Source organism: Papio anubis, chromosome 19, assembly GCF_008728515.1.
Source record: "Papio anubis isolate 15944 chromosome 19, Panubis1.0, whole genome shotgun sequence".
Lineage (NCBI taxonomy): Eukaryota > Metazoa > Chordata > Mammalia > Primates > Cercopithecidae > Papio > Papio anubis.
The window spans coordinates 37682557-37710354 of record NC_044994.1 but is presented as its reverse complement, the minus strand read 5'-3'; the positions used below and the strand labels follow the sequence as shown (position 1 = coordinate 37710354).

The 27798-nt window shown below is 44.8% G+C and overlaps 1 protein-coding gene and 1 long non-coding RNA gene across 2 annotated transcripts in view; one reads left to right on the top strand and one right to left on the bottom strand.

Annotated features, from left to right (window-relative positions):
- Positions 1-13917, top strand: part of LOC116271474 — a 96921-nt gene extending 83004 nt beyond the window's left edge. The window contains exon 3 of the long non-coding RNA XR_004180063.1: positions 13833-13917. This is a non-coding gene — a long non-coding RNA (uncharacterized LOC116271474). The remainder of the gene's footprint in view (positions 1-13832) is intronic.
- SLC14A2 (solute carrier family 14 member 2) overlaps positions 1-27798 on the bottom strand; it is a 481158-nt gene that overhangs the window by 31210 nt on the left and 422150 nt on the right. The window contains exons 4-12 of the mRNA XM_021930092.2: positions 26604-26787; positions 25561-25741; positions 24266-24455; positions 18942-19070; positions 13808-14000; positions 9661-9808; positions 8150-8284; positions 6299-6348; positions 5324-5498 (exon numbers count right to left, since the gene is read on the bottom strand). Coding sequence (XP_021785784.1) covers positions 5324-5498; positions 6299-6348; positions 8150-8284; positions 9661-9808; positions 13808-14000; positions 18942-19070; positions 24266-24455; positions 25561-25741; positions 26604-26753 — 1351 coding nt within the window. The 5' untranslated portion in view covers positions 26754-26787. The remainder of the gene's footprint in view (positions 1-5323; positions 5499-6298; positions 6349-8149; positions 8285-9660; positions 9809-13807; positions 14001-18941; positions 19071-24265; positions 24456-25560; positions 25742-26603; positions 26788-27798) is intronic.

Genomic DNA, 27798 nt, shown 5'->3' with positions numbered 1-27798 from the left:
GGGACCTAAATCAGTGGTCTGGAAGGTCAAATGGAAGGCATATCTCAAAGCAGAGCAAAAATACACATGATAAAAATTGTGAAGAAGAACACAAGCAACTTGAAATAGAGATCAAGGAGGCCTATCACATGGATATAGGAGTTCCAGAAACAGAAAAAAGGAAGAGATAGAGGGAAACCGATAATGAAATCTTAGAAGAAAAGTCGCTAAGCTGAAGAAAGACTTGAGTTTGCAGATTAAAAGGCAGAATTGATGAGAAAAGACACCCCAGGCTTAGCTTCATAAAATCCCCGAACTCCGTAGACAAAAAAGACACCTAACAGTCATCTAGAAAGAAAGAACGGGCTATTTACAAAGGAAAAAGAATGAGATTGGCACCACATTTCTCATGTGTAGCACCCAAAAGCCAGAAAATGAAGGAACAACATCTAGAGACCACTGAGGGGAGAGACTGCAGGGCAGGAGCCCCACGCCTCCAAAATGTCACCATCTGCCAGGGTAAGAAACTCTGTCAACATGTAAAGAGTCAAAGAATATGTCACCATATTCTCTCATAGATTACTTGAAGAAAACACAAAGAGTTGTAAACAAGTAATAAATGAATTGGAACAGAGATAGCAAGACAGGGGAAGAAGAACAGATGAAAGAGTAATAAAAGGTAACATGTTCAATACAAATGGTAAACTCCAAATGGACGATAGAATGGCTGGGAATGTGTGATGTATGGGCTCAGTAAGAATTCTGGTGAAAAGAAGACGCATATTGCAAGGGGAAAATAATTAACAATGATAAATGATCTTAGCACAATTTAGGAGTGGGAGATGGCTGGAGAAGTAAACACATTTTAGGGACTGGGGCGCTGGGGAGGGGAATAGTGAAATTATTTCAAAGGCCATAGTTTCTCGGGGTAGGGAAAGGTCATTGGAGAAATGGGGTATCTTGTCAGGGAAAATTATTTTTCATCTTGTTTTTATAAGAGAGAAATATGCTTTTGATTATGAGTGTTGGGAAAGGAGCAGTAACCACTAGCAGAATGTAAAACAACAGTGGACCAAATTAACAAAGGGAAGAAAGAAAGAGGGAGTACCATGATCAAACTTGTGAAACGAGAAAAATGAAATAACAAAAAAGCAAAGAAAAATGAATAGTAAAAAAATAAAGTGAAAGAAAAAACTAGTATATTAGTTATTACATAAGATGTGAAGAGGTTAACTTATTAAATTATAGAAACATTGAGATTAGGTAAAAACATGAAACATTGCCATATGTTATTTTAAAGAAATAGTTAAAAGTAAACAAAGTTAAAAATTAAAAATGATAAAGGTTAAAACAAAGGGATAAGAAAATATCAGAAAGAAGGAAGGTACAACAACATTAATATTGGTTAAGTTGGAGTGATGGTTAAAAACGTTAACTAGAATAAAGAGGGTAACTTATAATAGGCAAAATTTATGAAGAATCAATGATTGTATAAATTAATAGGCATCAAACAATGTGGTAACTTATATGAGATAAATGCTTTAGAAACGCAAAATAAATTAATGAAACTGTACAATTATAGTTGATTTTTAACAAACTCTTTTCAGAATTAAGACCCCATATACAAAAAAATAAGAACATAGAGGAATTGAATAATACAATTAACAAATCAATTTAATATGTATTTCTTCAAAGTAAAATTTCATTTTATATGTCCAAAATCAGGTACTTGGCAACTAAGAAAAATTCACACAATTTTAAAATAAAGATTTTACAGGCCATATTTTCTGCTCATAATCCAATAAAACTAGATATACAAAGTTAAAAAATATCAAAAGATTCCTAAATGCTAGAAATTAAACCCATTATTAAATAATCCTCAAACAACCAAAGAGGAATATAAATTAAAATTACAAACTGTTTAAAAAATGATAAATGTAGACTCCTTTATTCTAAAACCTATAGTACCCAGCTAAAGCCGTACTCAGGAGAAAATTAATAGCTGTAAATGACTTTGTTGTTAAAAGAGAAAGACCTAAAATGAAAGAATTCTATATCAATTTTAAAACATTAGAAAATAACATTTAAACCCTAAGGAAATAGGAAAAATAAATCAATAGAATACAAACCAAAACAAGTAGAAAGGACAAATAAATCCAAAATTGCTTCTTTGAAAAAGTCAATAAAATTAATGCACCCCTTGCAAACCTGATTAAAGAAAAGAGATAACAAAATTATGTAAGATTAGAAATGAGAAGGGGATAAAACCATGCATACAGGAGAGATTGAAATCATTCTATGAGAACATTGTAAGTAACTCTATGGCAACAAACCTCAAGATGAAGCAGAAAACTTGACTATGTCAATTATGGAAGAAATTGGAAAGATGATTTAAGATCTACCATTTTAAAGTGCAGCAGGACAAGACTGTCGTGGCTGATAGTAGAATTCATCAGTGTTGTATGAGAGGAGATAAAGATGGGAGAAAGTGTTGGGGAGGGCAGAAACTGGGAGAGGGGAAGTGGAAGATGGGTGCCATAGGGAAAGAGTTTGAGACACAGCCTCCTCTAAAGTCCCTTTCTCTCCAAACGGACACACCTTTAATGATTGCATATTTGTGTTCAACATAGACACTATCATTTGTATAGCCAAGAGCTTTTGCTTGTAGTTTGGGGTGATGGTAGAAAAACTGCCAGAATATGGGTCCCCAAACCCTTCTTCTCTCATCATGTCCATGCAACCTCATGTTGGTGCTGTGAATCTATAAGTTTAGAGATCTTTTACCTACCCATTCAGCAGGTGGCTGAGGCAAGGAAGCCCTGGGGAAGGTGGGACAAGATCACTCCAGGAGCTCTCCAGTCCCATGAGATGAAGTGAAGAGTTGGCAGGGGTTGGGGGAGATGGGGGGAGTTGGTGGGAAAAGAAAGCAATAATCTCATCCAAATCAGCTGAAATAATTTTTTATATCCAAATAGTTTTCCTCTCCTGGAGATCCAGTAAGCATGACTAAAAGACAGTTCCCAATCAGACCCAATGCTTTGGGTGGACAGTCTCAAAGGGCTTAATGAAGACAGGAGGGGATTTTCTAGGGCAATGAATGGGGTCTCTGGTTGTGGTTATCTGTTGTTAAAATACTTTGGGAGTTTTGCCTCCATTTTGGGTAATTGAACCCCTTCTGGAAACGCAGCAGAGAACTGAAGCCCTTATCCTAATAATATAGAGGTTTTCCTGCATCATGGGATGGGACCACCTGATCTTCACACTCCCTTCCAACCTTGGGATTCTCTGAACCTCCCTGTCCTTCCTGCCTGGAAAACTCCAGCACTGAAGGGTCATCATTTTTTTTTCCTTGTCCAAGAATGGTGTGCTTTCTGGCAGATGAGAGAACGGGGCGAGAGGTTGGAGAAGAGTGAGCCTTAGAAATAGTTCCCAGACAATGTGGAACTATTGGTTTAAAACTGCACCCCTTAGTGCACATCACTGTGCACTAAGTTCTCCAGTAGCCCCAGAGCAGGGCCTCCTGATTCCAGTTATGCTACTCTCACTTTTCTGAGCGTCCTCCATTTCCTGAGGGTCTTCATGCCATCACCCAGCATGTCAAACCCCTTTGCTATGTCTGTTGCAAGGGACTTGGTGGTGTCTGTCTGGGCCTGTGCACTGCCCACCAGTTTGTAAGCATTAATATGTTGACTGTCTCTATCAGGGATCTGCATAATACAACTTGGGGACCAAATCTAGCTTACTGCCTGTTTAATAAAGTTTTATTGACACATAGCCATAATCATTCATTTACGTGTTGTCTATGGCTGCTTTTATGCTATAACGACAGGGTTAAGACTTTGCCAAAGAGAATACATGGCCTCCCATCAGAAAATATTTACTATCTGGCTCTTTACAGAAAAAGTTTGCTGACCCCTGATCTATATATACATTTAAAGACCAAATGAAAGCTATTGATTATAGTTGGGAAACCAAATTATGAAATTCATAGATAATTGTTTGTCTTTCCGCAGTCAGATGAAGTAGATTTCCCAAGCTTTTTACACATGGAACTTGGGTATTTTCCTTACCTGAAATCTCTGCTTAAAGATGCTGGTTTGATTTGTCCCAGCAATCCCATTACTGGGTATATACCCAAAGGATCATAAATCATTCTATTGTAAAGACACATACACACATATGTTCATCGCAGCACTATATACGATAGCAAAGTCTTGGAATCAACCTAAATACCCATCAGTGATAGACTGGATAAAGAAAATGTGGCACATATACACCACGGACTATTATGCAGCCATGAAAAAGAATGAGTTCATGTCCTTTGCAGGGACATGGATGAAGCTGGAAGCCATCATTCTAAGCAAACTAACACAGGAACAGAAAACCAAACACTGTACGTTCTCACTCATAAGTGGGAGTTGAACAATGAACACATGGACAAAGGGAGGGGAACATCACACACTGGGCCCTGTTGGGGGATGGGAGGCAAGGGGAAGGAGAGCACTAGGACAAATACCTAATGCATGTGGGGCTTAAAACCTAGATGACAGGTTGATAGGTGGAGTAAACCACCATGGCATATATATACCTATGTAACAAACCTGCATGTTCTGCATATGTATCCCAGAACTTAAAGTAAAATTTTAAAAAAATAAATTTTAAAAGAGATACTGGTTTGACCTAAACTAGGAAATGCTTATCATCCATAATAAAGTCATATATAGGATTCTAATTTATTAATTCCTCCCTGCTATGGAATATCACCTTGCCCCTTACAAAGATCACTGAATGGTCAAGACTCCTTTAGATAATTCCATGCCCCAGTTGTCCCTGTTTTGACTTTAAAATCCCATCAGTGTAAAATTCTTCTCTCTCTGGTCATTAGCCTCTAGCTCAGCCACTAGAGAGCCTTCCCTTCCTAGCCTGTGTCCCCTGACTTACCCCCCTACTCTGTGTCTGCTTAGGACACTCAACAAGTTTAATTTTATAGCATCTATTATTTAGTCTAACATGCCAAGATGATCATCTGTTAATTACCTTTCCAAAGGACTACTGTTTTTGTTTTAAGTCAACAACATTTAAAACACACTCCTTATTGCTAACTCCAGAAATCTTACTGTAATACCAACTTCCCTTAATGCCGCACAGTAGGTAGTTATGGAGATTCAGGCAGAGAATGAAAATCAGCTTAGGGAAAGAAAGTTACAGGTGTGCTTGGTTCTACACAGGTGCAAGGAGAGGCAAAGAAAGTGAGTGCTGCAACTGATTGAACCAGAGCTGAGAACACAGGGAGCAGACATCAGGTCAGGCAAAGAGCATTTCTTCCCGGGACGTGGCTAGTCACCACTGGGGGCCTTCTCTTCTTCACCGCTTTTCACCATCAGGTAGTAGATGCGGTTGGCCTCGGGGTAGGTGACTTTGCTGAGTGGGAGCCTGAAGATGGCCGGGTTGTTGGTCGTCAGGAGCAGGAAGATGATGGTGGCAAGGCAGAAGGCCCAGGTGCCTGGTGGCACGCCCACCTGGAAACAAAAGCATTGGGGGCTGAAGAAGTTTCCTAGTTTGCTGTGTTGGACTGGGGACCCTGGGGGAAAAGGATGTGATGGGCATTGAGGATGGAGATCCTCCCTCCAGTGAAGGCATTGATATTCCCAGATTTGCAATGTCATGGTATCTTGGTCAAAGAATTTGGGGCTGGATGCAGTGGCTCATGCCTGTAATCCCAGCACTTTGGATGGCCGAGGTGGGAGGATCACTTGAGCCCAGACTAGCCTTGGCAACAAAGTGAGACCCTGTCTCTACAAAAAAATACAAAAAACAGCTGGGCATGGTGATGCATGCCTGTAGTCTCAGCTACTCGGGAGGTGGAACTGGGAGGATGGCTTGAATCCTGAGAGGCTGGAGCTGCAGTGAGCCAAGTCTGCACCACTGCACTCCAGCCTGGGCAACAGTGCGAGACCCTGTCTTGCAAAGAAAACAAAAACAAAACAGATAATTTGAGGCACAATCAGAATCTTTCAATGATGGAGCTGCAAATTGGTCCCCCACATCCAGTCACACAGCGCCATCTGTCCGTCCGTGTTTTCTGCTGCTAGTTACATTGCAATCTTTCTACACACACACACCTCCCTCCCCTAGAGGTACATGTATGCAATTGTCAATCCTCCTCTGGACAACCTTAGATAAACCTTGACAGAGATGTTGTGTGAGCACCAGCTACCATTATCCCCTCAATGTTCCTTTACCAGACCCCACAACCCCGTATGTCCAGAAGCTCTGGGAAGAGCACTTTGGGGTAGTGTTCAGGAGAATCCACACTTACCACTGACAAGATGTTGGAGATGGCTGCTTCCATGTATGCACAGAACAGGGCTGTGGAGGAACAAGGATCACCAGAGTGAGCTTCCCAGGGCCTTCCCCCTAAGCCACTGCCATTGCAGCCTAGGGAGCCCAGACCAAGAACAGAAGCCCCACCCTCTCTCCTGCAGCCTCAGATTCTGCACCATGCCCTGACATCTGGCATGCTTGCCTGGCATTATTTGTTATCTCTGTAGATAGGTGAGGCCTGTCTCCCACCAGACTGTTCATTCTTCAGGTAGAGATTAAAATTTATATTTCTTTTTGTCCCCTCCCTGCTTCTATAGTGGCCTTGCATAGAGTCAGGGGTCAATAAACATCATTTCCTTGTCTACGCTGATGGTAGTGAAGAGCTAGTACAGGCTGGATGATTGTCTGTTGTGGGGGAAGAGTGGTCAGACTATACGAGCTCCTGCCAAAGTCCCTCCTATTCAAAACTCTGAGCAGCTGTGATGCTGCTTGATGTTCACCAGGTCTCACCAGGGCTGAACCTTACTGGACCCCTGAACCAGTCCCCAGGAGCCAGGCAGCTGGGTTCCCCCATGGGAGCTGGGTCCTGAGGACAGCCAGGAAAGCTTGTCCATGTAGCTGGTGCCTCTGGACAAACTCCTTCTGCCCTGCAGCTTTGCTCTTTCTCCTTCTCTATCCAGAACACCTCTTCCCTCTCTGTTTGTCAACTCAAATCCTACCAGAAGTGTTGTGATAAACCCTAGCCTCCCCCTGTAGGCTTCCCAGACGATTCCAGCCACTGGAATCTGCCACTTCTCTGAAGGCCAACGGCAGTTACAGTCTGAACCTCAAAATAGCAGGCACTTCTGACTTGACAAATATTTACTGGGCCCACTATCTCCATGCCCAGCCTCATGCTGGCTGCCGAGGGGGGCTACAAGGAATATGGAAGTCATTCTCAGTCTCCATGCATAAGTGAGAAAAAACAAAAGAGAAGCTGTTCCAGATGCTATTCTTCTGTTTCCTTGACTCTAGTTTTATTTATTAATGTCCTGTCCTGCTTCCAGAGAACAATGCCAGGAGAGGAGAGCTGGTGGGAAGCTGGGGCTGGGATTGACTCTCCCTTTTGCCATTAATAGCTATCTTCTAGGGCAAGTTAATTAGCCCCTCTGAGCCTCATTTCCTCATCTGTAAAATGGGCCAGGCAGGCTATGCCTGGTGGTATTCTTGGGGGGATTAAATGAGTTCATATATTTATATAACAGGGTATGGTGCTGGGATACAGGTATATGAGAAGGACTATGGCTGATTTCCCTTCTGGCAGCATATTCTGTATTTACTCTATGGAAATCGAGCTTGCATAATGTTGTTATGATTTTTAGTGCTCCTAGTACATCACCTCACTGGATCATTCCAACAACCTTTGTGGATGCTGCAGTCTTAGTAATTATTTGTGCAATTACTTCTCTTCTGCTAGGCTGTGGCTTCATGAGGATGTAGTCACCATGGTAACTTCTATGCCTAGACTAGGTCCTGGCACTGGATGGTGCTGTATAAACAGTTGTTGAATGAGGAGTTATAGAGAGCAGGAATGCTGTCATTAGCACACAGGGAAATGTGTATGTGATTCCCTTGTAAACTTTACAACACTGTGTAAGTGTAACACTATTAGGTGGTTGTGATCCCATTTGACAGAAAGGAACCTGAAATCCCAGCTGTTAAGGGCAGCACTGGCATTAGGACGCCAGCCATTGGCCTTTCTGTCACTGCTGAACAGTATTGATTAGTGGTTCCCATGCGTTTCACAGAGACAAGAAGGGAAGGAGTAGCCAGAGTAACCTGGTTGTCAGCTTTTCTGAACACCTACCACAGATGAGGGCCAGCAGGTGAGTCTGCCAGGTAAGGGCATAGAACATGCCCCCGATGGCGATGCAGGAGAGGACGCAGTTGTAGCTCCAGAGGCCTGTGTAGATGGTCTTGAAGGGCGTGGCCACGGACAGGGCTGTGGGACAAGGTGTGGTGTTTCTGTCTGATTCTGGGCCACAGAACAAAGACCACCCTGGGGCTGGTGCCAGGTCTCAGGGTGGCCTCCATACTGTTGTTCACCCCACATCTCCAAACCTGCCCATCAAAAGAGCCTCTACAAATGGCATCTGGTCTTAGGAAACCTTCAATGAGAAGAGAACAGTGGTTTCCAAATCAGTTATCCAAGCCACACGCTTTACTTGGAGGTCCGACTATTTCCTCCTAGGTGAGAAGAGGCAAGGAGGTGGGATTCTAGGCCCCTTCTTACTCCTTTGACTACAGCAACTACAGTCTTAGCAAGAAAGATTCCAAAAAGCTTTAGAAGATTTAAACAAATACTTTTAAAACGTTGTTTCAAATGGCCCAGAAAAATATTTCTTTACCCTTATGGATATATGTAGATAAAGGAATGATACAGCAGAAGGAGTAAGATGTGGGTATATCTGGGGAAAGAATTTACAGAGGCCTCATATTTTTATTTTTACCATTTTTTGATGAGTTTAAAATTATTTCCAAATAAAAAAATACTTTTAAAAATTGTGCTTCCAAAAAATCTTTGAAAAATATTGGAAGAAGTCTAAAACAGGTTCCTACTCCCAATGCTACTACCCCAATCTCTGACTGTGCTGTCAGAAAGAGCAAATACCTATCTAAATGTGTGTACATACATATACACAGGTAACAATATTAAAGCTCATTTGTCAAATGGCAATCCAATGTTTGAGAACAATTTTCTTTGTATCTTACCAAAAATTTCAAAGTGCTGGGACATTTATTATATCACAGTTGGTCTTCGTTACTGCTCCCGCCCCCATCCCTGTGTCCCTCCAGCACCCTCAGCTCTAGGGGCTCAGTTTGCAGGCCAGCTTTGTTCTTACCCCTTTGCATCTCTCCATGTTGTTGTTTGTTTGTTTGTTTGCTTGTTTGGTTTTTTTCTTTTTTTTTTTTTTTTTTGAGACGGAGTCTCACTCTATTGCCCAGGCTGGAGTGAAGTGGTACGATCTTGGCTCATTGTAACCCCTGCCTCCTGGGTTCAAGCGATTCTCCTGCCTTAGCTTCCTGAGTAGCTGGGATTACAGGTGCCCACCACCATGCCCAGCTAATTTTTGTACTTTTAAACTTTAATTTAATTTAATTTTTTAGTAGAGATGGGTTTTCACCTTGAGCTCAGGTCATCTGTCTGCCTCGACCTCCCAAAGTGCTGGGATTACAGGCGTGAGCCACCATGCCTGGCTCCCTGAAAGTATTTAAAACTTCAGGGAAGAGAATGTCTGGAAGATTTGCTGTATGTAGGGGATAAGTGACCTCAAGTGAATTATCCTGAGGACCTGAAGAAAGGGAGCTCTGTCCTACCTGCTAGCAGCCCCACGATTGAGCCAATGGCTGCATGCAAGCAGATGAGTGGCGAGGAGATGAACAGAGCCACCAGGAACACACCGCCTGTCCAGGGATTGTCACAGCCGTACACCTGACCGACCCCAACAGGGATGGCTTGTAAGAGCTGCAAAGTTAACAGAATACAGGTCACTGGAGCATGGACCAGTAATGTAAAACCAGACTCAGGACCAGATTTGATCCATTCCTTGGGGGAGTAATCGAGTGGAACAGGAGGATGACTGCACCTTCCAGTGTGTGAGAGAACACGGGAGGCATGAGCTGGAACACACAGCTCCTCACTCCACCACCCAGCAGGCATCTGAGCATCCCTCATGCAAAGCCAGGGCCCCCAATACGGGCTGGGCATGGATGCTTCTGAGGAACATATGGCTTCTGCTTTGAGGGGACCAGAATGCACCTCCTCCCTACAATGCCAATGGGAGTTTCAGGGCTCTTGGGGATTTCCTCTAGACCTTCTAAAATCCATACAAATATTCTAGGAATATTGGAAATATAATAGGCCATTTTGAGATATGATTTGACTAAAAGTCACCCAGCCTGTTGGTAGCCAAGTGCAGACTAGAGGCTCTGAGCTTGACCCCTAGCTCAGGTCTGAGGTCTTTGTCACCCTTGCTGTCTCTTTGTCAAGCCACTGCTGACACATCCTCTTTGCTGGCCCCTGGCCATTCACAGCTACCCTGGGGGTTGTGAGCCCTTGGAAAGGAGGAGTAGGTGTGTCCCCTGCTCACAAAGACTGCATAGCATTGTGGAAAGGTAGTATGTGGAACGTCTGGAGAATGGCCTGAAGTCCAAACATCCCTGAGCCTGAGAGTAACTTGGTGGTGCTGGAATTCAGGAGGATTTATTTGGCAATGCTGTCAGATGGCTTTTCTTTGGCCAGGCTGAATTGTGGATATTTTTGGAGTCCTTTGAGGGCAGAAAAAGAAAGGAGGGAGAATGGCAGGGCAGGCAGAGCACTGGTCTGGGAGTAGAGGGCTCCAGCTTCCATCAGGGCTCTGCACAGTTCATTGTGTGGCTGTCAGTATGTCACATCCTCATCTATAGCATGAGGAGGCTGGCTTGGCAGATGATCTTCCAGCTTTAAGACTCTGTAGTTCTTTTCATAATTGCCAGGTCACATGACCTCTGTGAGGACAGGGCCCTTTATGCCCAGGTACATCATAGGTGCTTAACAAATAGGAATTGATTAGGTCAGTGGTTCCCAAACTTTGCTGTACAGTAGAATCCTCTGGGAATCTTTAAACAAACACTGATGGCCAGCTCTTCCCTAGACATTCTGATTTAATTGATATGGGGCATGGTGGGGCTTAGGTGAGTCTGGCATGCACTGGAGATGAGTTACGGATGATCCACTATCGATGTTGCTATAGACGCTGGGAATCATTTAGTTTCTCCCTTTGGACCAGATTTTGTACTTTTTTGACAATTTGATTTAATTCTGGAATAAGTATGATTTCTTCAGGGAGTAGTATTTGAAGAGCCTAGAGGGCTCTTAAGCTTTGCCCACTCTTGTATCTGAATGAATGGCCTTTTAATAACCAAATGCTATTTGGACCAGAGTCTATAATCTTGTGAAAGGAATGGCAAGGGTGGGGTGCTCAATCATATTTATAGAAACCCAGAAAACACTTTGTACCAGACCAGGGAACTCAGCTTAAATGTTGGAAACAGGCTGGAAGTCTACTTAATAAATACCCCATGATTGCCAAAATCTGAGGAATGCGGGATGCTGAGGGGAGTTCACATCCACCTTTCCATCTGGGAATGCAGATTTTAAACTCAAGGGCTCAAGAATGAGAGGAATGAGGGGTCTTGCAATGGAGCCTGGGTTTAGAATGAAGCTTCCTCCACTGGGATCCACATTTCAGCCTGGTGAGCTGTTCCCCAGGTGGCCTTCCCTCCCAGCACGCTGCTCCCAGGCCGCAGCTGACACCCTGGGTGAAGGGCAGTCAGGTGTGCCATGGAAATTTACTGAGCACCAGGCCTTCTCCACACTCCTCATAATTCTTATGTAGCAACAACAAGCTGATTAAACAAATAGGAAGGCCTTTCTCTGTTGTTTCAAAGAGAAAGAGGGAAGTGGCATTGATTCTTCAAAACTCAGATCCAGAAGGTGGAAAGAGAAGGAAGGTGGTTGTCAGAGTGGTGGGCTGGTGGGGTGTTAAGGGGGTGGGTATGGGTCTCAGGATGCCTGGTTTTGGTTCCTACCACTTTCTAATTGCTTATTTTGAAGGTGAACAAGAGGCATCTTTTCTCTGTGACCCATACCGCACTGATCCCCTCGGTGTTGGGTTGTCCGGCTAGCAGTGTGGAGTCGGGGCTCGGAGAGACTTTCTTCCTGCTGGTGCCACATGTGCCTTTGGCCATTACTTGGGCAATACCTCATGCATAGGGATCAGGGACAGCCTGTGGCCTGATTGTCAGACGGCCTGTCACTGATGCTTCTGGCAGAATTTTGAGTGTCATGCCTGCTCCTGCTCTGCCTGTTTTCCACCTGAGAAGGTGGGCTTTCCCTTAAATGCAGAGCTCTGTCTTTTCCATGTTCTTGGGTTTATGCCCTAACACTGCCACTCGTGCCCCAGCCCCAGCCTCAGACACAACTTGAAAAGGTTTTGCATTGTTTGCCGCAGTGTTAACAACCACGGCTGGGGAAGCATTTCCTTTTCTGCTGGGTTTAGGTTTAGAGTGTGGCTGTCCCTGGAGGACCCTGGAGTGGTAGCTCCAGAGCTGAGCACAGCAGCAGGCTACACTGAGGTTGCAGCACACCTAGATGGGCAGGACTCAAGCATCGTATCACACAAACAATATTTGAGGACTTAGGTTATGATAGCAAATATTCAAAAGACTGTTGCAGAAACAATAGCCTGAATTGCTCTAGAAAGCAGACTGGAACCAATGGGTGAAAGATAAAGGGAGATGGATTTCTGATGAAGGTAAAGAATACTGCAACATGACAGGGTGGATTGCACCAATAAGTAGGGGATTTTGCCTCACTGGGATTGTTCAAGCTGCATGTACATGTCCTGCCTTGGACTAGGCGGGTGATGGTTCAAAGCTTAGGCTTTGTGTCAGGCTGCCTGGGGTTTAAGAACAGGCACTATCTGCAGTTGGACTTTGGGCAACTAACCCTCTCTGTGTCTTAGTTTTCTCACCTCTAAAATAGTGATAATGATGGTACCTACAGTATTAGGTTATATTATGAGGGCTAAATGAGTTAATATGTCAAGGGCTTGGAACAGTATCTGATACATAGTAAGCTTGCTAAGTATTAGCTATTAGCTATCTCTGTTCATTAACAAGGCCAAAGTTTTACAATTCTATATATTTAATCTTATGTTAGATCTTTACTACATTCCTATATCTTCAATGTCTAGAGATCAGCAGATTAATGAATATGTACATTTACCACAAAAGGACAGAAAGCAGGGTTTCTCCCCTTTGGCCCTATTGACACTTTGTTCTGTATTACTCTCTGCAGGGGCAGGGGGAAGCTGTCTTGTGCATCGTAGGATGTTTGGCAGCGTCCCTGGCCTTTACTCATTAGATGTCAGTGGCACCTCTCTAGTCTTGACAATAAAAATGTCTCCAGACATTGCCTAATGTCTCCAAGGGGCAAAATTATCCCTGCCTGAGAACCACTAAGAGAGAGAGTATATAAAAATTAACCCTCTGCCTTCTATGCTAATTCCTTTAAAAATCCTAATTTTAAATGTTTATTTTAGTATCTTGCCCCTTTATCGGACTCTACATTTTATCTAATATCTTTTACTCAACCACCACGATTCTGTACTGTCAACGCTTATCTGTTCACTTGTGTGTTGGAGTTTCCCTGTATAGAATGCAGGCTTCACAAGAGCAGGATGTCATCTTTGTGTGTTCTCAGTATCTGAAAAAGTATCCAGGCCGCGTTTCTTATTCAATAAGTACTTGTTGAAAGGATCTATGGACATGGCAGCAACCTTTTCTGATACCCTGCTGAGGCCCATCATCTGGCAGAGATGTTTCTAGAGAAGCTGAGAGCATGGGTAATCCACAAATTGGTTGGCAAGAAGGCCTGCAGTGGAATATGGGGGTCTCAACTCATCACCACTGGGTAACTTACCAGGGGCATTTCCATCTCTGTCCAGGTGATATTGGGCACTGAAGACACAGGCTCTACCAGTGTTGTGGGGAAGAAGAGGTTGTAGTGGCCTGTGGCTGCAAGGTACAAGGTGACTGCAATGTTGAAGGGCAGCGTGAAGACTGGGAGGTCCCACTTGCTGAAGATGGAATTCAAGGCACTAGAAAGAACTGGGCTGCAGATGGAAGAGACAAAGGGTTAATCCCTGTGACATCCTGAGGTCTACATTGTCTCAGCAGCTCTGGCCACTGTATCATCCACTAACTCCTCTCCTAGGCACAGCGTTTCTGGCCCCCTTGAGACTCCAGTGTTCCACTGATCTGGGATAGGGAATAAGGTATTCAATTTCAGCTCTTACCTTTTTTTCTTTTCTTTTCTTTTTTTTGGCCAATTTATTGTCATCTGCTTCATAAGCTTACACCACTGAGAAACACATTTTAAAAATATCGTAACTTATTTTGAGTAAAACACTTTATAAAATAATGGAAATATTTCCTTGTTTTTTAAACCGAGAAAACTAAACAAAATGTGACCCTTACAAAATGTAACGTGTTGCCTTTGAATCACCAAGGTGTACAATGACTATTGTTCAGGGCTGTGATAACATTTTAGAAGACTGACCTTCTAGGAGGAGGCTGCAATGGCATATGGGCAATTTGCAGGTCTAATTTCAGCAAAAATACTTGGAGCTACTCTGGAAACTGCCAGGGGAAAAATAGGACCTTCAGTTGTTTTACCCTCTGTCTTCTTCACCTTTTCCTTGGAAAGAGAATGGATGTTGGAGACAGACAAAGCTTAGTGCAAATCCTAACTCACTCCTATGCGTACATGCTGAAGGAACATTGTTAGGTAATTAATCTCCCTTAGCTTCAGTTTCCTCTGGAAGGCACCAGCCACCCTAGACACCGAATACCCAACATCACCCACACTCAGTGACCTGCTGGGCAAAACCTGAAGTTGCATGATTTGTTTAAATGGTCTGCTTTTAATGAATGACCATGAATTTCAAAAAGGCATTTAAGACTTCCTGAAAACCCTCCTACACATCCCTCGCCAATTAACTCTCCAACTTACTGAGACAAGTATTTCACTTTTTCACCTTTCTCCTCAAATCTTTACTGTCTGCTTCCCTTTAGCCTCAGCCAACCACCTGGCTTTACTTCATTAAGAAAATAGAAGTGACAAGATGAGAAAGGCTTGTTTTCCCAGCCATAAAATCCACACCTTGTCTGCTTTCTTCCCACATACTCTGCCTGTCTGCCTTTTTCACATAATTGAAGTGTCCCTGCTCCTTCATCAGGACAATTCTTTTCCCTTTTCTTTGGATCTAATCTGCCTCAGGGACTTCATTCCTGTAATTTTCTCCTTTCTCTCTTACAGCTTTAATCCCTTCTTTTTCTTCAGATCATTCTCATCAGGATATAACATGCTCTAGTGTCTTCTACCTTTAAACATCTTCCTCCTTTAACCTGATGGCCACTCCAGCTGTGGCTCCATTTCTCTGCTCCCTTCAGGGCAATATCCTTCGAAATGGTTGGCTTTCTGTGCTGTCCCCAATCTTTTCCTCCTAGTCTTTCCCAAACCCACTTCAATCAGGTGTGTGCCCTCATTACACCATGGAAATGGCTCTTGTCCATTTCACCAATGGCATCTATCTTGCCAAGTCCATGGTCATTCCCCATTGCTTTGATTTGACAGTTGGACCTGCCCACCATATTGAAATACTTTCTGTCTGGGCTACCGTGACACTGGATTTTCTTAGTTTTCTTCTTGCCTGCTCCTTCTTAGTCTTTTTTGATGGTTTTTCCCCTTTCTTGCCAGACTTCTAAATGATGGAAAAGCATATGATTCTGTCTTGAATCTTTTCTCTCTCTCTCTCAAAAAAATCTTCTCTGTTGGGTGATTGCCTTTAGTACCATAGATGAAAGCTTCTGTGTGCTTCCGCCTCCCGAATCTTGATCATATCACTGTGTTCCAGATTTGTATATCCAATTACCTTTACAACATCTCTACTTGGAAGTCTACAGTATAATGTGTCCAAACAGAATTCTTAATTTGTATCCTGTCTCCTGCCACCAACTGTCAGGCCTCTGAACCCAAGCTCAGCCATCATATCCCCAGTGACCTTCACGTATACATCCAGATGGCCTGAAGCAACTGAAGATCCACAGAAGTGAAAATAGCCTTAACTGATGACATTCCACCATTGTGATTTTTTCTGCCCCACCCTAACTGATCAAAGTTCTTTATAATCTCCCCCACCCTTAAGAAGTTTCTTTGTAATTCTCCCCAGTCTTGAGAATGTACTTTGTGAGATCCACTGCCTATCCCAAAACCTATAAGAACTAATGATAATCCCACCACCCTTTGCTGACTCCTTTTCTGGACTCAGCCTACCTGCACCCAGGTAAAATAAACAGCCATGTTGCTCACACAAAGCCTGTTTGGTGATCTTTTCACACGGACGCGTGAAACAACAACCAGTTCTTCTCTTGGTCTTTTGTATTAACCCAGGTACTCGGGCACATTATAGGAGTGTATTCGATTTTCTTTTCTTTTCCTTTCCTTGGTATTCCACAATGTCCCAACAAGTTGTGTTGCCTCTGTTGTCCTTAAAATATACCCCAGACCCACTCACTTCTTACCATGTTCATGGATATTACTCTAATCTAAACACTGTCATCTCTGTGGGGTTTTGTAGCAGATAATTGTGGATTATTGTAGCAGATGCTTCCAGTATCTAGTCTTACTCCAGTTAAAATCCGTTTCCATCCTGCAAGCAGAGTGATTTGTTTAGATTTAAACCATATCCCATTACACCTCTGCCTAAAACTCTCCAACTGCTTTCTATCACAGCTGATAAGCTGATATAGAAATCAGTCTTACTGGGTCTTCAGGGTGTACCTGGTCTGACTCTCATCGAGTCTCTGCCCTCCCCTCCTGCCACTCCTCCATCCTTCACTGGGCTTCTGCCACACCAGTCTTGTCTGTCTTCCTAGAATACATCATCACACTTCCCCATTTGGGGGCTGCTTTTGCCTGCAACATCCTTCACCCACGTCTTCAGATGACAGATGCCTTCTTATCATTTAGGCGACAGCTCAAATGTCCCCTCTGCAAAGTTGTCTTCTCTGATCACACATGTCTGGAATCATTTGCTGTCCCATTTAGCCTCTCTTGCTTTCCTCAAAGCACTTATCACATCTTGAAATGATCCCTTTTATTAACTAGTTTATAAGTTTATTTCTGTCTTAGCCGAGAAGAATGTTAGCTCCAAGGGAATAGAGACTTTTCCTTGTTTACAAATATTCCCAGCATCTGGGATCGACCTTTCACTCAACAAATAGTTTCAGGCACTCAACAGATATTTGTTTACTGAACGAACTTGGAAAATGGCACTACTAATACCTGCCCTATGACTTGAATTTCAGGGGCCCCATAAATGGATTGATGAATGCACTGGAGTAGTAGCACAGAGCCCAGGGTGGGGTGCTCAGTGTTTTTTGTCCTTTAAATTGGGAAGGGGGATAGGGGGCACTGAAGTCTAATTGCCAGCCAGTGCATTGTGGCTGAGGAGCTGTGCTGAGGGGCTTAATCTATGTAGTTTTAAACCAAATGTATGCAAATGAAGGCAAGTTCTCCTTTTCACAGGCGGGAATGTGGGGGGCATTAAGAAAATCCCCATAGAAATGACTGTCTTGGCTTTTTGTCCCAATGGATTAAGAAAGAAACCCTAAGAAGAAAACTAAATTGCCCAGAATGCTTAATGTAGTAATTTATTTGCAAGCACTACTAAAAAGCAATAAAACAGTACTTAAGCTAAATTAAACTAACTGGTTTTAGTAACTGCAGACTTTGAAACCAAAGAAAGGCATTTACTTCTTAGAGATGTTAAAAATAAATCATTCTGTCTGATTTATTGCTGAGAATAGGAATAAATCACCCTGTTTGAGGGAAGTTGAGAACAGGGTGGTATACACATGTGAAGTCAGGGTCTGGGGGACAAAGGTTCACCATGACAGCGAGCACACAGCAGAGACCCTGAGATGCTCGACAGACCTGCTGTAAATTCATGTGAACTAAGGATCACATATGTGAATGGCCCAGCAACCCCTCACTCGGTGAATATTTGTTCCTAACCCCCCTTTCATCCTGACCTTCTTATTTCATCTACAATATGAGGTGATTGCCCAGCAAGATCTCAACCGATACTTCCAGTTCAAAGATTCTATGCTTTACATATAAATATTCTGTTCCAAGAAAGCTCTCTGCTTCTATCACAAGCAGGTTTTCAGCTTTTAGGTCTTGGTTAGGCCACATAATAGACAATTCCCATGCAACCTGCGGTTTAATAGTGCATATTGGATTTGGAATACCAGCATCAAAAACTTCCAAAAAGTACAACCTGCGGCAAGTGACTTAATCTCTGCATGCCTTGGTCTTCCCTTCTGTAAACTGTGGGCAAATGTAGCCGTGCTTAGCACTGCATAAGCCCTGCTTAGCACTATGTCAAGCAAGCAGGAATAACTTAGGAAATGCTGACCTTTATTACTAAGAATGTCATTCAGGAAGATTACCATTGCAATAAAACACAAGTTGTCTTGTTGATTTAAAGAATTCTCCTGGCCAGGTACGGTGGCTCATGCCTGTAATCCCACCATTTTGGGAGGCTGAGGCAGGCGGATCACGAGGTCAGGAGATCGAGACCATCTTGGCTAACATGGTGAAACCCTGTCTTTATTAAAAATACAAAAAATTAGCCGGGCATGGTGGCGGGTGCCTGTAGTCCCAGCTACTTGGGAGGCTGAGGCAGGAGAAGGGTGTGAACCCAGGAGATGGAGCTTGCAGTGAGCCGAGATTGTACCACAGCACTCCAGCCTGGGTGACACAGCGAGACTCTGTGTCAAACAAACAAAATAATCCTCCTTATTCCATATCTCCAAATGACCCCCTTGTGTTACAAGAGAACTCATGGGCTTTCACAGTGTCAGACAAGCTAGCCTGGCTGTGAAGGGGCTGGGCCCCACATGTGTATGTCCTGTCTCTGGCCAGTGTAAGACACACAAATGTCTTGGGACCCCATGGAGCTGAGAGCAGAAAAAATGAGGTGCCTCACCAGGCCATGGCTGTGAAGGTCACAGGAAACAGAAGCCACCAGTAGTAGTCTAACTTCTCTGAGAACACGGAAATCAGCAGTCCCACCAGCATCCCATTGTACCCATGGAGTCCTGAGGCAATGGCAGACCTGGTGGGGAAACAGAGTAACTTTGCATTTGAAGTTGGTGGTGTTAGTGGGCCCCTCCCTCCTGGTGCTTTGGGGATATGCTTCATTTAGATGATTCCTTTAATAATAATGCTTAGAAAAAAGTGAGTTCGCTTAGTGAATATTGGGCAGTCACATAGCTGCCAGCACCTTTCCTGATAAAACACACACCTGCACGCCCTCCTTGTCTTGCTGATCAACAATTAAAATTATGCACTTTTTCTGTGGCGAAGCTCTTCTTTGCTTATCAGGGGAGACTTAGACTGCTAAGTATAGGGGGAAATATAATAGAAACCTGAGGTGTGACACAAGGAAGTTGTGTGTGGGAGTTGGGGAGAGAAAGGGAGAGAGAAGAGAGGGAAGGAGAAAGAGTGTTATGATTACATTGTGTAAAATTCTCTGTAGTTGGCCAGGCACAGTGGCTCATGCCTGTAATCCCTGCGCTTTGGGAGTCCAAGGCGGGAGGATGACTCGAGCCCAGGAGTTCAACCAGCCTGGGCAACATGGTGAAACCCCATGTCTGCTAAAATACAAAAAGTAGCCAGGTGTGGTAGTGCATGCCTGTAGTCCCAGCTACTTGGGAGGCTAAGGTGGGAGGATCACTTGAGCCCAGGAGGTTGAGGCTGCAATGAGCCAAGATCTCACCATTGCACTCCAGTCTAGCCTGGGTGACAAGGAAGACACTGTCTCAAAAAAAAAAAAAAAAAAAAAAAAAATTATCTGTAGCTGGAATCTGGGTACTTTCTCTCTCTGCATGTCTGCACCAGAGTGAATAAGCTGGTTTAGCTCCAGGTTCCCAGGTGCTCCTTGGTGAGGAATGGCCCAGAAGTGTGGTATAGTATCCACGCATGAGTCTGGCACCTCCTTCTTTTTCAGAGGAGAAGCTGGGGTGTGCACCTACAATTCTCCTCCTGATCCTAATAAACACTGTCCTTGACCTTTCTAATTGCTCTGCTGGGTGAGGGGCATGGGTTATGGGTGAGAGAGGGGTGTGGGCAGCTTGCACTGCAAGATCCCTGCCAAGGAATGACCTGTGTGTGCTTGTGGTCAGTCCCTCTGCACTCACTTTAGTTCTATGAGGGCTGAAGTGTGTCTGTGTGTCTGTTGCTGTGGCCCAGTAACCAAGCAATGTCAAGGAGGCTGTGCTTGGAGGCTGCTCAGCCAGTATTTGTTGACTGAACATGTGGGCATGCTAAACCTTACCATGTGTTGGCTGTTCTTGCATGGCAGAAGCTTCTGGAAGCTTAGGGCTCCCTGAGATGCAGGAAGGGAATTCTGGCTAGAGGAGGGCTCCAACCCAGCAGGGGCTGTGACTTAGGTCTGGAAGGGGGAGGACCTTTCACCTCTGTAGTGACCAGGAGGTCTAGTAACCTAGATAAGAGGAGAGCAGGAGGATGGGAAAGGGGCAGGAGAGCGCATATCTAGACAGCTTCCTGCAAGAAAGCTGTAGCACAAGGCACATGTGTGGACACTTGTACTAGACACAGGACAAGCTGTGCCATCAGCTGCTCTTGAGGCCAGGAAGATACGGGGGCAGCTGGAGACAGGCAGCAGGTGGGATGGAGGGAGGTGGCAGAGAAGACCACTGGGGAGCACTTCAAGAGCAGAAATCCACGTTTTGGGAGAATCACATTTTTAGTGTGTTTGCATTTTCTCTACAGTTTCCCTTTTGTGTTTGGTGATATAATTTAGTGCTTTTTTTTTGTTTTAATACCAATAGCTGCCCCACTCTGTGGAGAGTGTCCCTCCAGAATTCTTGTTTTTACTAAAACATTGGTGGCTTCTGGATTTCCCTCCCTGACTATAAAATATACAAAATTAGGTTCAACACCAATGCCAAAAAGGTCTCCATTCAGACCACATTCCATCAGGGAACTGCAGCGTTGGTGTTGTTGACCTTCAGTTACCATCTGTAAAGTACAGTCTTAGGCTAGTGGGGAACTGGGGGTGGGGACAGCAGGGGTGATTAAAGGGTAGCAGGGGTGGCAGAGGTCATGCTTAGAATATGCAACTGTGTCAGTGGTTCATTGTGGACAGCAGTGAGCTCGTGGCTCCTTAGAAGACATGTGTATGGATGTTGTGTCCAGTGGCTACAGCTTTGAGCCTATGGCGTAGAACAAAGCACCAACCTGTCAGCAACAAAGCCTAGATCTTTTCTAGGCACTGTGGGTGTATATGGCATATTGGAAACCAACTTCTCCTGAACATGCTTAGAATATAGCCAGAGAAAGAAGAATAAAAAAACTTACAGAACAATTCAGTCTAGTGCTGGGATGTGTTCTGTGGTTGTTCAGAGAGAAAGAAAGGTTCAGAGAGCACAGAGGGAATCAGGAGTGGCTCCCTGTGGGAGGAAGGATTCCAGGGAATGGTAGAATTAGATAGACAGGTACAGCTGGTGTCAGGGATCACAGAAGCAAAAGTACTTAACTAGGGACAAGTGTGATGTTGATTGAGCACTAGGTAGCATAAGACCCATCAAATGACACTTGGGGAGCCAAGCTGAGGGGCTGGGTTTTTATCTGATGCAATTTGTCTTAAATTCTTAATCAGGATGTTTGTGAGGATTAGGCATGCCTGGTGTGCGTCCCCCCTTGTAAAACTGAAGTCTGTGAAGCGACTCTCTGAATGGCTTGGCAAGTTTACCAGTAGATTAATGGTGGGGAGGATAATCAAAGAATCAGAGTGTCAGTGCAGGGAGGGTCTTGGGCTCATCTCAGCTGGACAGTAGATTATACAGATAGGATAATGGGGCTGGAGGGGGAAGTGCTTGCCTGAGACACACAGCTAAGAAGGCAGTGGGCTGCACAGAGTTCACCCCAGGTAAATTTCAGCACACAGTGATGAAGCAGTGAGGCATGGGCTGATCTGCCAGGGTCCCAGTTCTATGCCAGCTGCCCATGGTTGACAGGTACTTGGGAACAAGGAATAGGAGGCCCACTAACCAAAGCAGACACAAGATCCTGGCTGGAGCCCATTTTTAATCTCACCCACCAGATCTGCACTCAGAAGAATTCAGCCTCTCATCCATCTGACCTCGAATGGCTTCCTAGCATGCTAGAATCGGAGTGGTCCTCCAAGGCCACCCTAGAGGTGCATGAGCAACTTCTCCCCAGGGCCAGGCGGACTCACGGGTTTGTCTCAGTGGAATGAGGAACGTCAGCTGGGCCTGAGGTTGTTTACAACACATCCAGCTCTGATTACTTTGGGTTTACCAATGGGCCTCTGGCCATGTTGTCCTCATAGGTACCATGATGGGGACAGCATGACCTTGAGCCCAGAAGATGCAGGTCATGCCTCCAAGCCTAAGTCCTGCCACCCATTGGCTGTGGCACCTTTGGTAGGTATCTCTCCGCTTCCAGTCTCCTTTCCCCCACGTGCAAGATGTGGACTCTGTTGCCTTCACTGTGCCTTGTGAATGGTGGTAAGAGTCACAGCTAACAAGATATGACAGTGCTTCTTAGTTTTTTTTTTTTTTTTTGAGAGAAACCCACTGTAAGAAATGCATTTTATATTATGACTTAGCTTTCACTTTCTTTCTTTCTCTCCCTCCCTCCCACACACACATCCCCAACATAAATGAAACAAAAATTTCACCAAATAATATTTACCATTACCATATATAGACTACTCTCATCAGTTTTATTTTATGCTATTGTTTTAACTTTAAAAGATGCTGCTGACAATTAATTCATGATCTGGAAATGGGTTGGTGATCCCCAAATTGAAAAACACTAAGATAGGGGATAATCCAGTGTTTCCCAAGCATCAGAAGCATCCAGGAGGACCTTGTTAAAAGTACACACTCCCTGATCCACTGAATTGGCATAGCTATGAGAGGAAGGGGAGGGGTGGACTGAAACTATTTCTTTCTTTTTTTTTTTTTTTTTTTGAGACAGAGTCTCGCTCTGTCACCAGGCTGGAGTGTTGTGGCACAATCTCGGCTCACTGCAACCTCAGCCTCCTGGGTTCAAGCGATTTTCCTGCCTCAGCCTCCCAAGTAGCTGGGACTACAAGCGTGTGCCACCATGCCCAGCTAATTTTTGTACTTTTAGTAGAGACAGGGTTTCACCATGTTGGCCAGAATGGTCTCAATCTCTTGACCTTGTGATCCTCCCGCCTAGGTCTCCCGAAGTGCTGGGGTTACAGGTGTGAACCACCGTGCCCAGCCTGAAACTATTTAACAACCATCTTAAGTGATTCTGACCATCAGGAAAGTTTGGGAACCACTGGAATAATATACGGCAAAGTCTGAGGTCAAGTTCTACAAAATGCGAATTGTTATTGTTCTTTTTTATTTTTTCTTTTCTTTTCTTGCTTTTTTTTTTTTTTTTTGAAAAAGAGTCTTGCTCTGTCACCCAGGCTGGAGTGCAGTGGCACGATGTTGGCTCACTGCAACCTCCACCTCCCAGGTTCAAGAGATCCTCAGCCTTCCGCATAGCTAGGAACACAGGCATGTGCCACCACACACAGCTAATTTTTGTATTTGTAGTAGAGATGGGGTTTCACTATGTTGGCCAGGCTGGCCTCAAACTCCTGGCCTCAAGTGATCTGCCTGCTTTAAGCTTCCCAAAGTGCTAAGATTATAGGCATGAGCCACCGTGCCTGGCCCTTGTTGTTGTTACTTGACTTTGCACAGCCAGTGGGAGGCCAGCTTCTTCCACATCTGTATCTATGCCTCCTGCCGGCCCTGTTTGCTTCCCTTCCTCAGAGCCCCTTCCCACACTGTCCTCCCCTCTCCTTGCCTTCTCTCCAATCCCCCATATCCAACCTTTATAGCTAGGAAGTAGCCTCTCTAATCTTCCCAGCACTTGGTGATGTCTGTCTTCTCTGAACTCAATTATATACTGTACCGTATTATTCTGAGACATTCATTGCCTATTAATCTTGTCTCCTTCAACTAGATGGTAGGCTCTGTGAGGGAAGAACAGCTTAGCTATTCCTCTGCACCTCCCTCTGAGACAGTGTTTGCAGAAGTCTCCACAGTCAAGTGAATGTTGACGCTGTCACCTGCTGTGAGCAGGAGCAGTGTAATTCTGCAAGGACCATCAGTGACCTGCTTAAAGTTGATAGGAGATTTTGGCTGTCTGGGAGGGTCAGGTTGGCTGATTACTCAAGTAAACACCTCTCTACTTTCTGTCCCACGCATCTTGCTAAAATCCCTATAGAGAGGGACCCACCTGTCTTGGCCCAAGGCGAGAGCTGTTAAGGTTGAGACCACTGTCCCCAGGGCCCCAGTGATTGTCCACCAGGGATTCTGGATCAGTAGCCCTATGAAGATGATGAGGCCGCTGAGAGGATTGTTGACGAACATCACCTGAGCGGTCCCTCTCAGGACCCAGTCTATGAACTGGAGGGCAGGGTGCTTGTCTGAAAGAGAGAGAGCGAGCCATCAGCAGGTCCAGCTTGGGCTGCTCTGCTGAGCTGCTGGTTGGCATGGCAACAAAGGAAAACAGGGATGTGTAAGCCAGGACACTTCCCATTCAGCCAGGCCAGAGATGGGGATGGAGGGGTGGGGGTAGAGGGGAGGCTGGTGCCCAGCCCACATCTCTCAGTGGCCCAGCAATCATTCTGCAGTGGGTGGTAGGTTTTGCCATATAGCCAGAGGCACCGTGCTGAGACTAATTTAACGCTGTTCCAGCCATTGGCTTGTTTGGAAAAGAAGCTCTGGGAGGTTCTTTTTTTTCCAAGGGAAATTTATTGGTCCAAAAGAAAGGGTTTTGGAAGGTTGGGGGTAGGGGGTAGGAAATTCTTTTTTCTGTAGTGCTGGATGACTCAGTTGAGGGCTGGTATCTGAGAAGCAAAAAAAGTAGCCTGAAGAAAAGACACTGGGGAAGAAATTGTCGCAGCCCAACTGTGAAAATCAGTACTGAGTCAGGGCCTGGAGGAGGCCAGGTATAGGAGAGGAGCATACATTCTGCCTCGTCTGCTGGTTTGGTTTCCAGGACAACTTGTGCAGGTGTCGGGGCTAGTGGGAGTGGAAGGGTGTGGTGTTCCTTTCAGTGTTTAGTTCGAGAAGAAGTTAAAAGGAAAGAATCCTGAAGCTTTGGGAAGGATAAGGCCAACATTTTCTTGGCACATAATAGGCACATAATAAATGGCTGTGCAACAAGTGAATCGAGTGAAGGAATGATCATTTAACTAGCTTGGGAAATGGCTTATCTGTTGCTAATATGGTTGTCCCGTATCTATTTCACATAGGAACGAGCAATTTGCAAAGAACTAAGATCAATGCATTTAATTCTGAAACCATGAGAATTCCAGGCCAGTAGGGTATATCGTATCCCCTTGGAGTCAGCTTAGGGCTGAAGTCCCCCCAGCTGTGGACTCCAGCCCTGGGTGAGGTCCAGTCCTGGGTGAATCCACCCAGGGTGAGGGTGAATGAGTGAGGGAGCAGCTTTGGACTGAACCGGAGAGAGGGTTGTCTCCCCGGCCTGGCCTGGTCTGGCTGCCTCTGCCCAGGGTATTTTCCTACCTTTCAGCCAGATCCTGTACTCCTTCATGTCACCCGTGAGGTAGCCCACTGCTTTGCAGAGCCTGATGCCCCTTTGGCCTGCTGAGTCCCGATGGGCCACCCCGTCTTCTTTCCTTTTACTCCTTTCATTGGGCTTTTCAATCTTCACAATGTGGCTATCTTCACTGGAAGACCGGAGATCCTTTTAGGAGAAACCAACAAGACATCAAATGATACAGCTTTCTGAGAGCAGGGACATTTGGGGATAGAGGGTGGTGGCAGTTTTTTTGATAAAAATAAAGGATCGTGAGACAAAGGGTGAAACACATGCCCATTGTCTGCGGCTGCATAGAGTACCCCGTACAAGCCTGCTCTTCCCAGGACCATGCACCTTCTTCACAGCAGGATTTCTTCACTTCGTGCCATGGGTCCCTTTTGGCAGTTTAATGAAGCCCATGAGCTTCTTTTCAGAATAATGTTTGTAAATGCAAATATCAGATAATAGGACTGCAAACCGAACCAATTATACTGAAATACAGTTATAATCATACTAAAAATTATGATATACATGTATGCACAGCAGATCCAATACCTTCTGTAATTTCAAAGTAGTGATGAGTAAAGATATGGGACCTCCTTACTGCAAGTCAGGACAGCTCTGGAAGGCCATCCCAGCAGTCTTGAGTCCCTCTCCACTGCAGCAGTGGCCAGCCAGTCTACCTCTGTGCTACCACCGAGGATGCTAATGGCCTGCGTTTCAACAAAGGCCTTCCGTTTGGAGACAGTAGGGTAGTTCAAGGAGCAAGTTTAAGGGGAAAGATTTTGGAGACTGGTTGGAAGACTGGTGAGTGAGTGCCTGTATTCTGTACTTGTCCTTAAAATCATGTCTCACAAAACCACACTATCTAAGGCCAGGTAGGACCCACCATGGGTGTCACCATGTACTGACAGTGGCACTTTCTCAGTGTGCTAAGTTCTTTGGGAAGGCAGGAAAGCGGCATCTTTTAATGCCCTTTTCCTATCCCCTCCCTCCTAGGAAACATGCTAGGAGGAACCCTCCTCACCTTTTCTTCAGGCATTTCCAGGAGGGGCAGAGCTGGGTGAGTATCCGGGGATGTCGAGGGCCAGCTCGGGCTGGTAAACTCTGCCTCGTAGAGTTTGTATCTGCTGGAAAGTGGCTGTGGCAGGAGAGGGCTGCTGTGGGGGTCAGACATTCCTTCAGGGCACAGCTGCTTTTTTATCAATGGACTAGACGGAAGGAAAGGGAAAGAGCTAGTGAGTCAGGTCGGGGCCCAGAGGGACTTGGCTGAGGCTGGTCTCAGACCTCAGGTCTGTCCTGGGGGTTGGACGGTGACACACGTGGGATTTGCAGCTTTGCTGCCAGAAAGAGTTGAGGCCATTTCTCTACCTCATTACCTTTCAAAATCCTCCCATTCTTCCGAGTCCAGAAGAATGTCCATTTGGTCGATGAAGATATCCCTGACCACTGAGTTAGAATGGAAGTCTCTCTTTTTCTCTCGATCACTGAGTGTTTTTTCTCCGCCTCTCATATTGCCTGTTGTGCCATCCTATTGTGGTAGTTAGTGGTACATGTATTTTCCCCTTGATACGTATACACAGATCCAGTACTGATTGGAGGTGGGGGGTGTCTAAGAGAAACTACTTCTGAATTGCCATGGAGGCTACACTGCTTACAATTGATCTCCAGTCTTCCTTTTCTTCTCTCTACCATTTCCAGTCCCTTCCCTATTTCCTTTCCCCAGGAACAGTAGGAAACACTGGTCTATTCTTCTGCAAGCTGTGTGCATCCCAGCTGAAGGAGCTTCTCTTCATGGGGCTCCTGTCCCTGTACCACCAGGGTTAGGGCTTATGCCATGACTTGCTTTTGGAACATCCTTTGCCTAAGGTCCTCAGTTTCCTGGTTTTGTCTGGCTTCCCCTTGGTAGTGCTGTACTCTCTCCTTCCCATCCAGCCATTTGTGCCATTCTTCTTTAGTCTCCTCCAGCTCAGTTATATCTTATTTGTTTATTTATTTGAGAGGTGGTTTTGGACCTGCATGTAGTCTCCTCTCAGTATGACCTAGAGCTTTCCCCATTGCTCCGTGCTCCATGCTGCATCCCTTGAGTGTAGGACAGTCTCTCTTAGGACAGGGATCACAGATCCCTAACATGGGTACTACCATTCCATATACTTATCATTCCAGACACTGCTCAAGGATTGCAGGGTTCCCTTCAAAAGGGGTTAAAGTCCCTTTTCTAA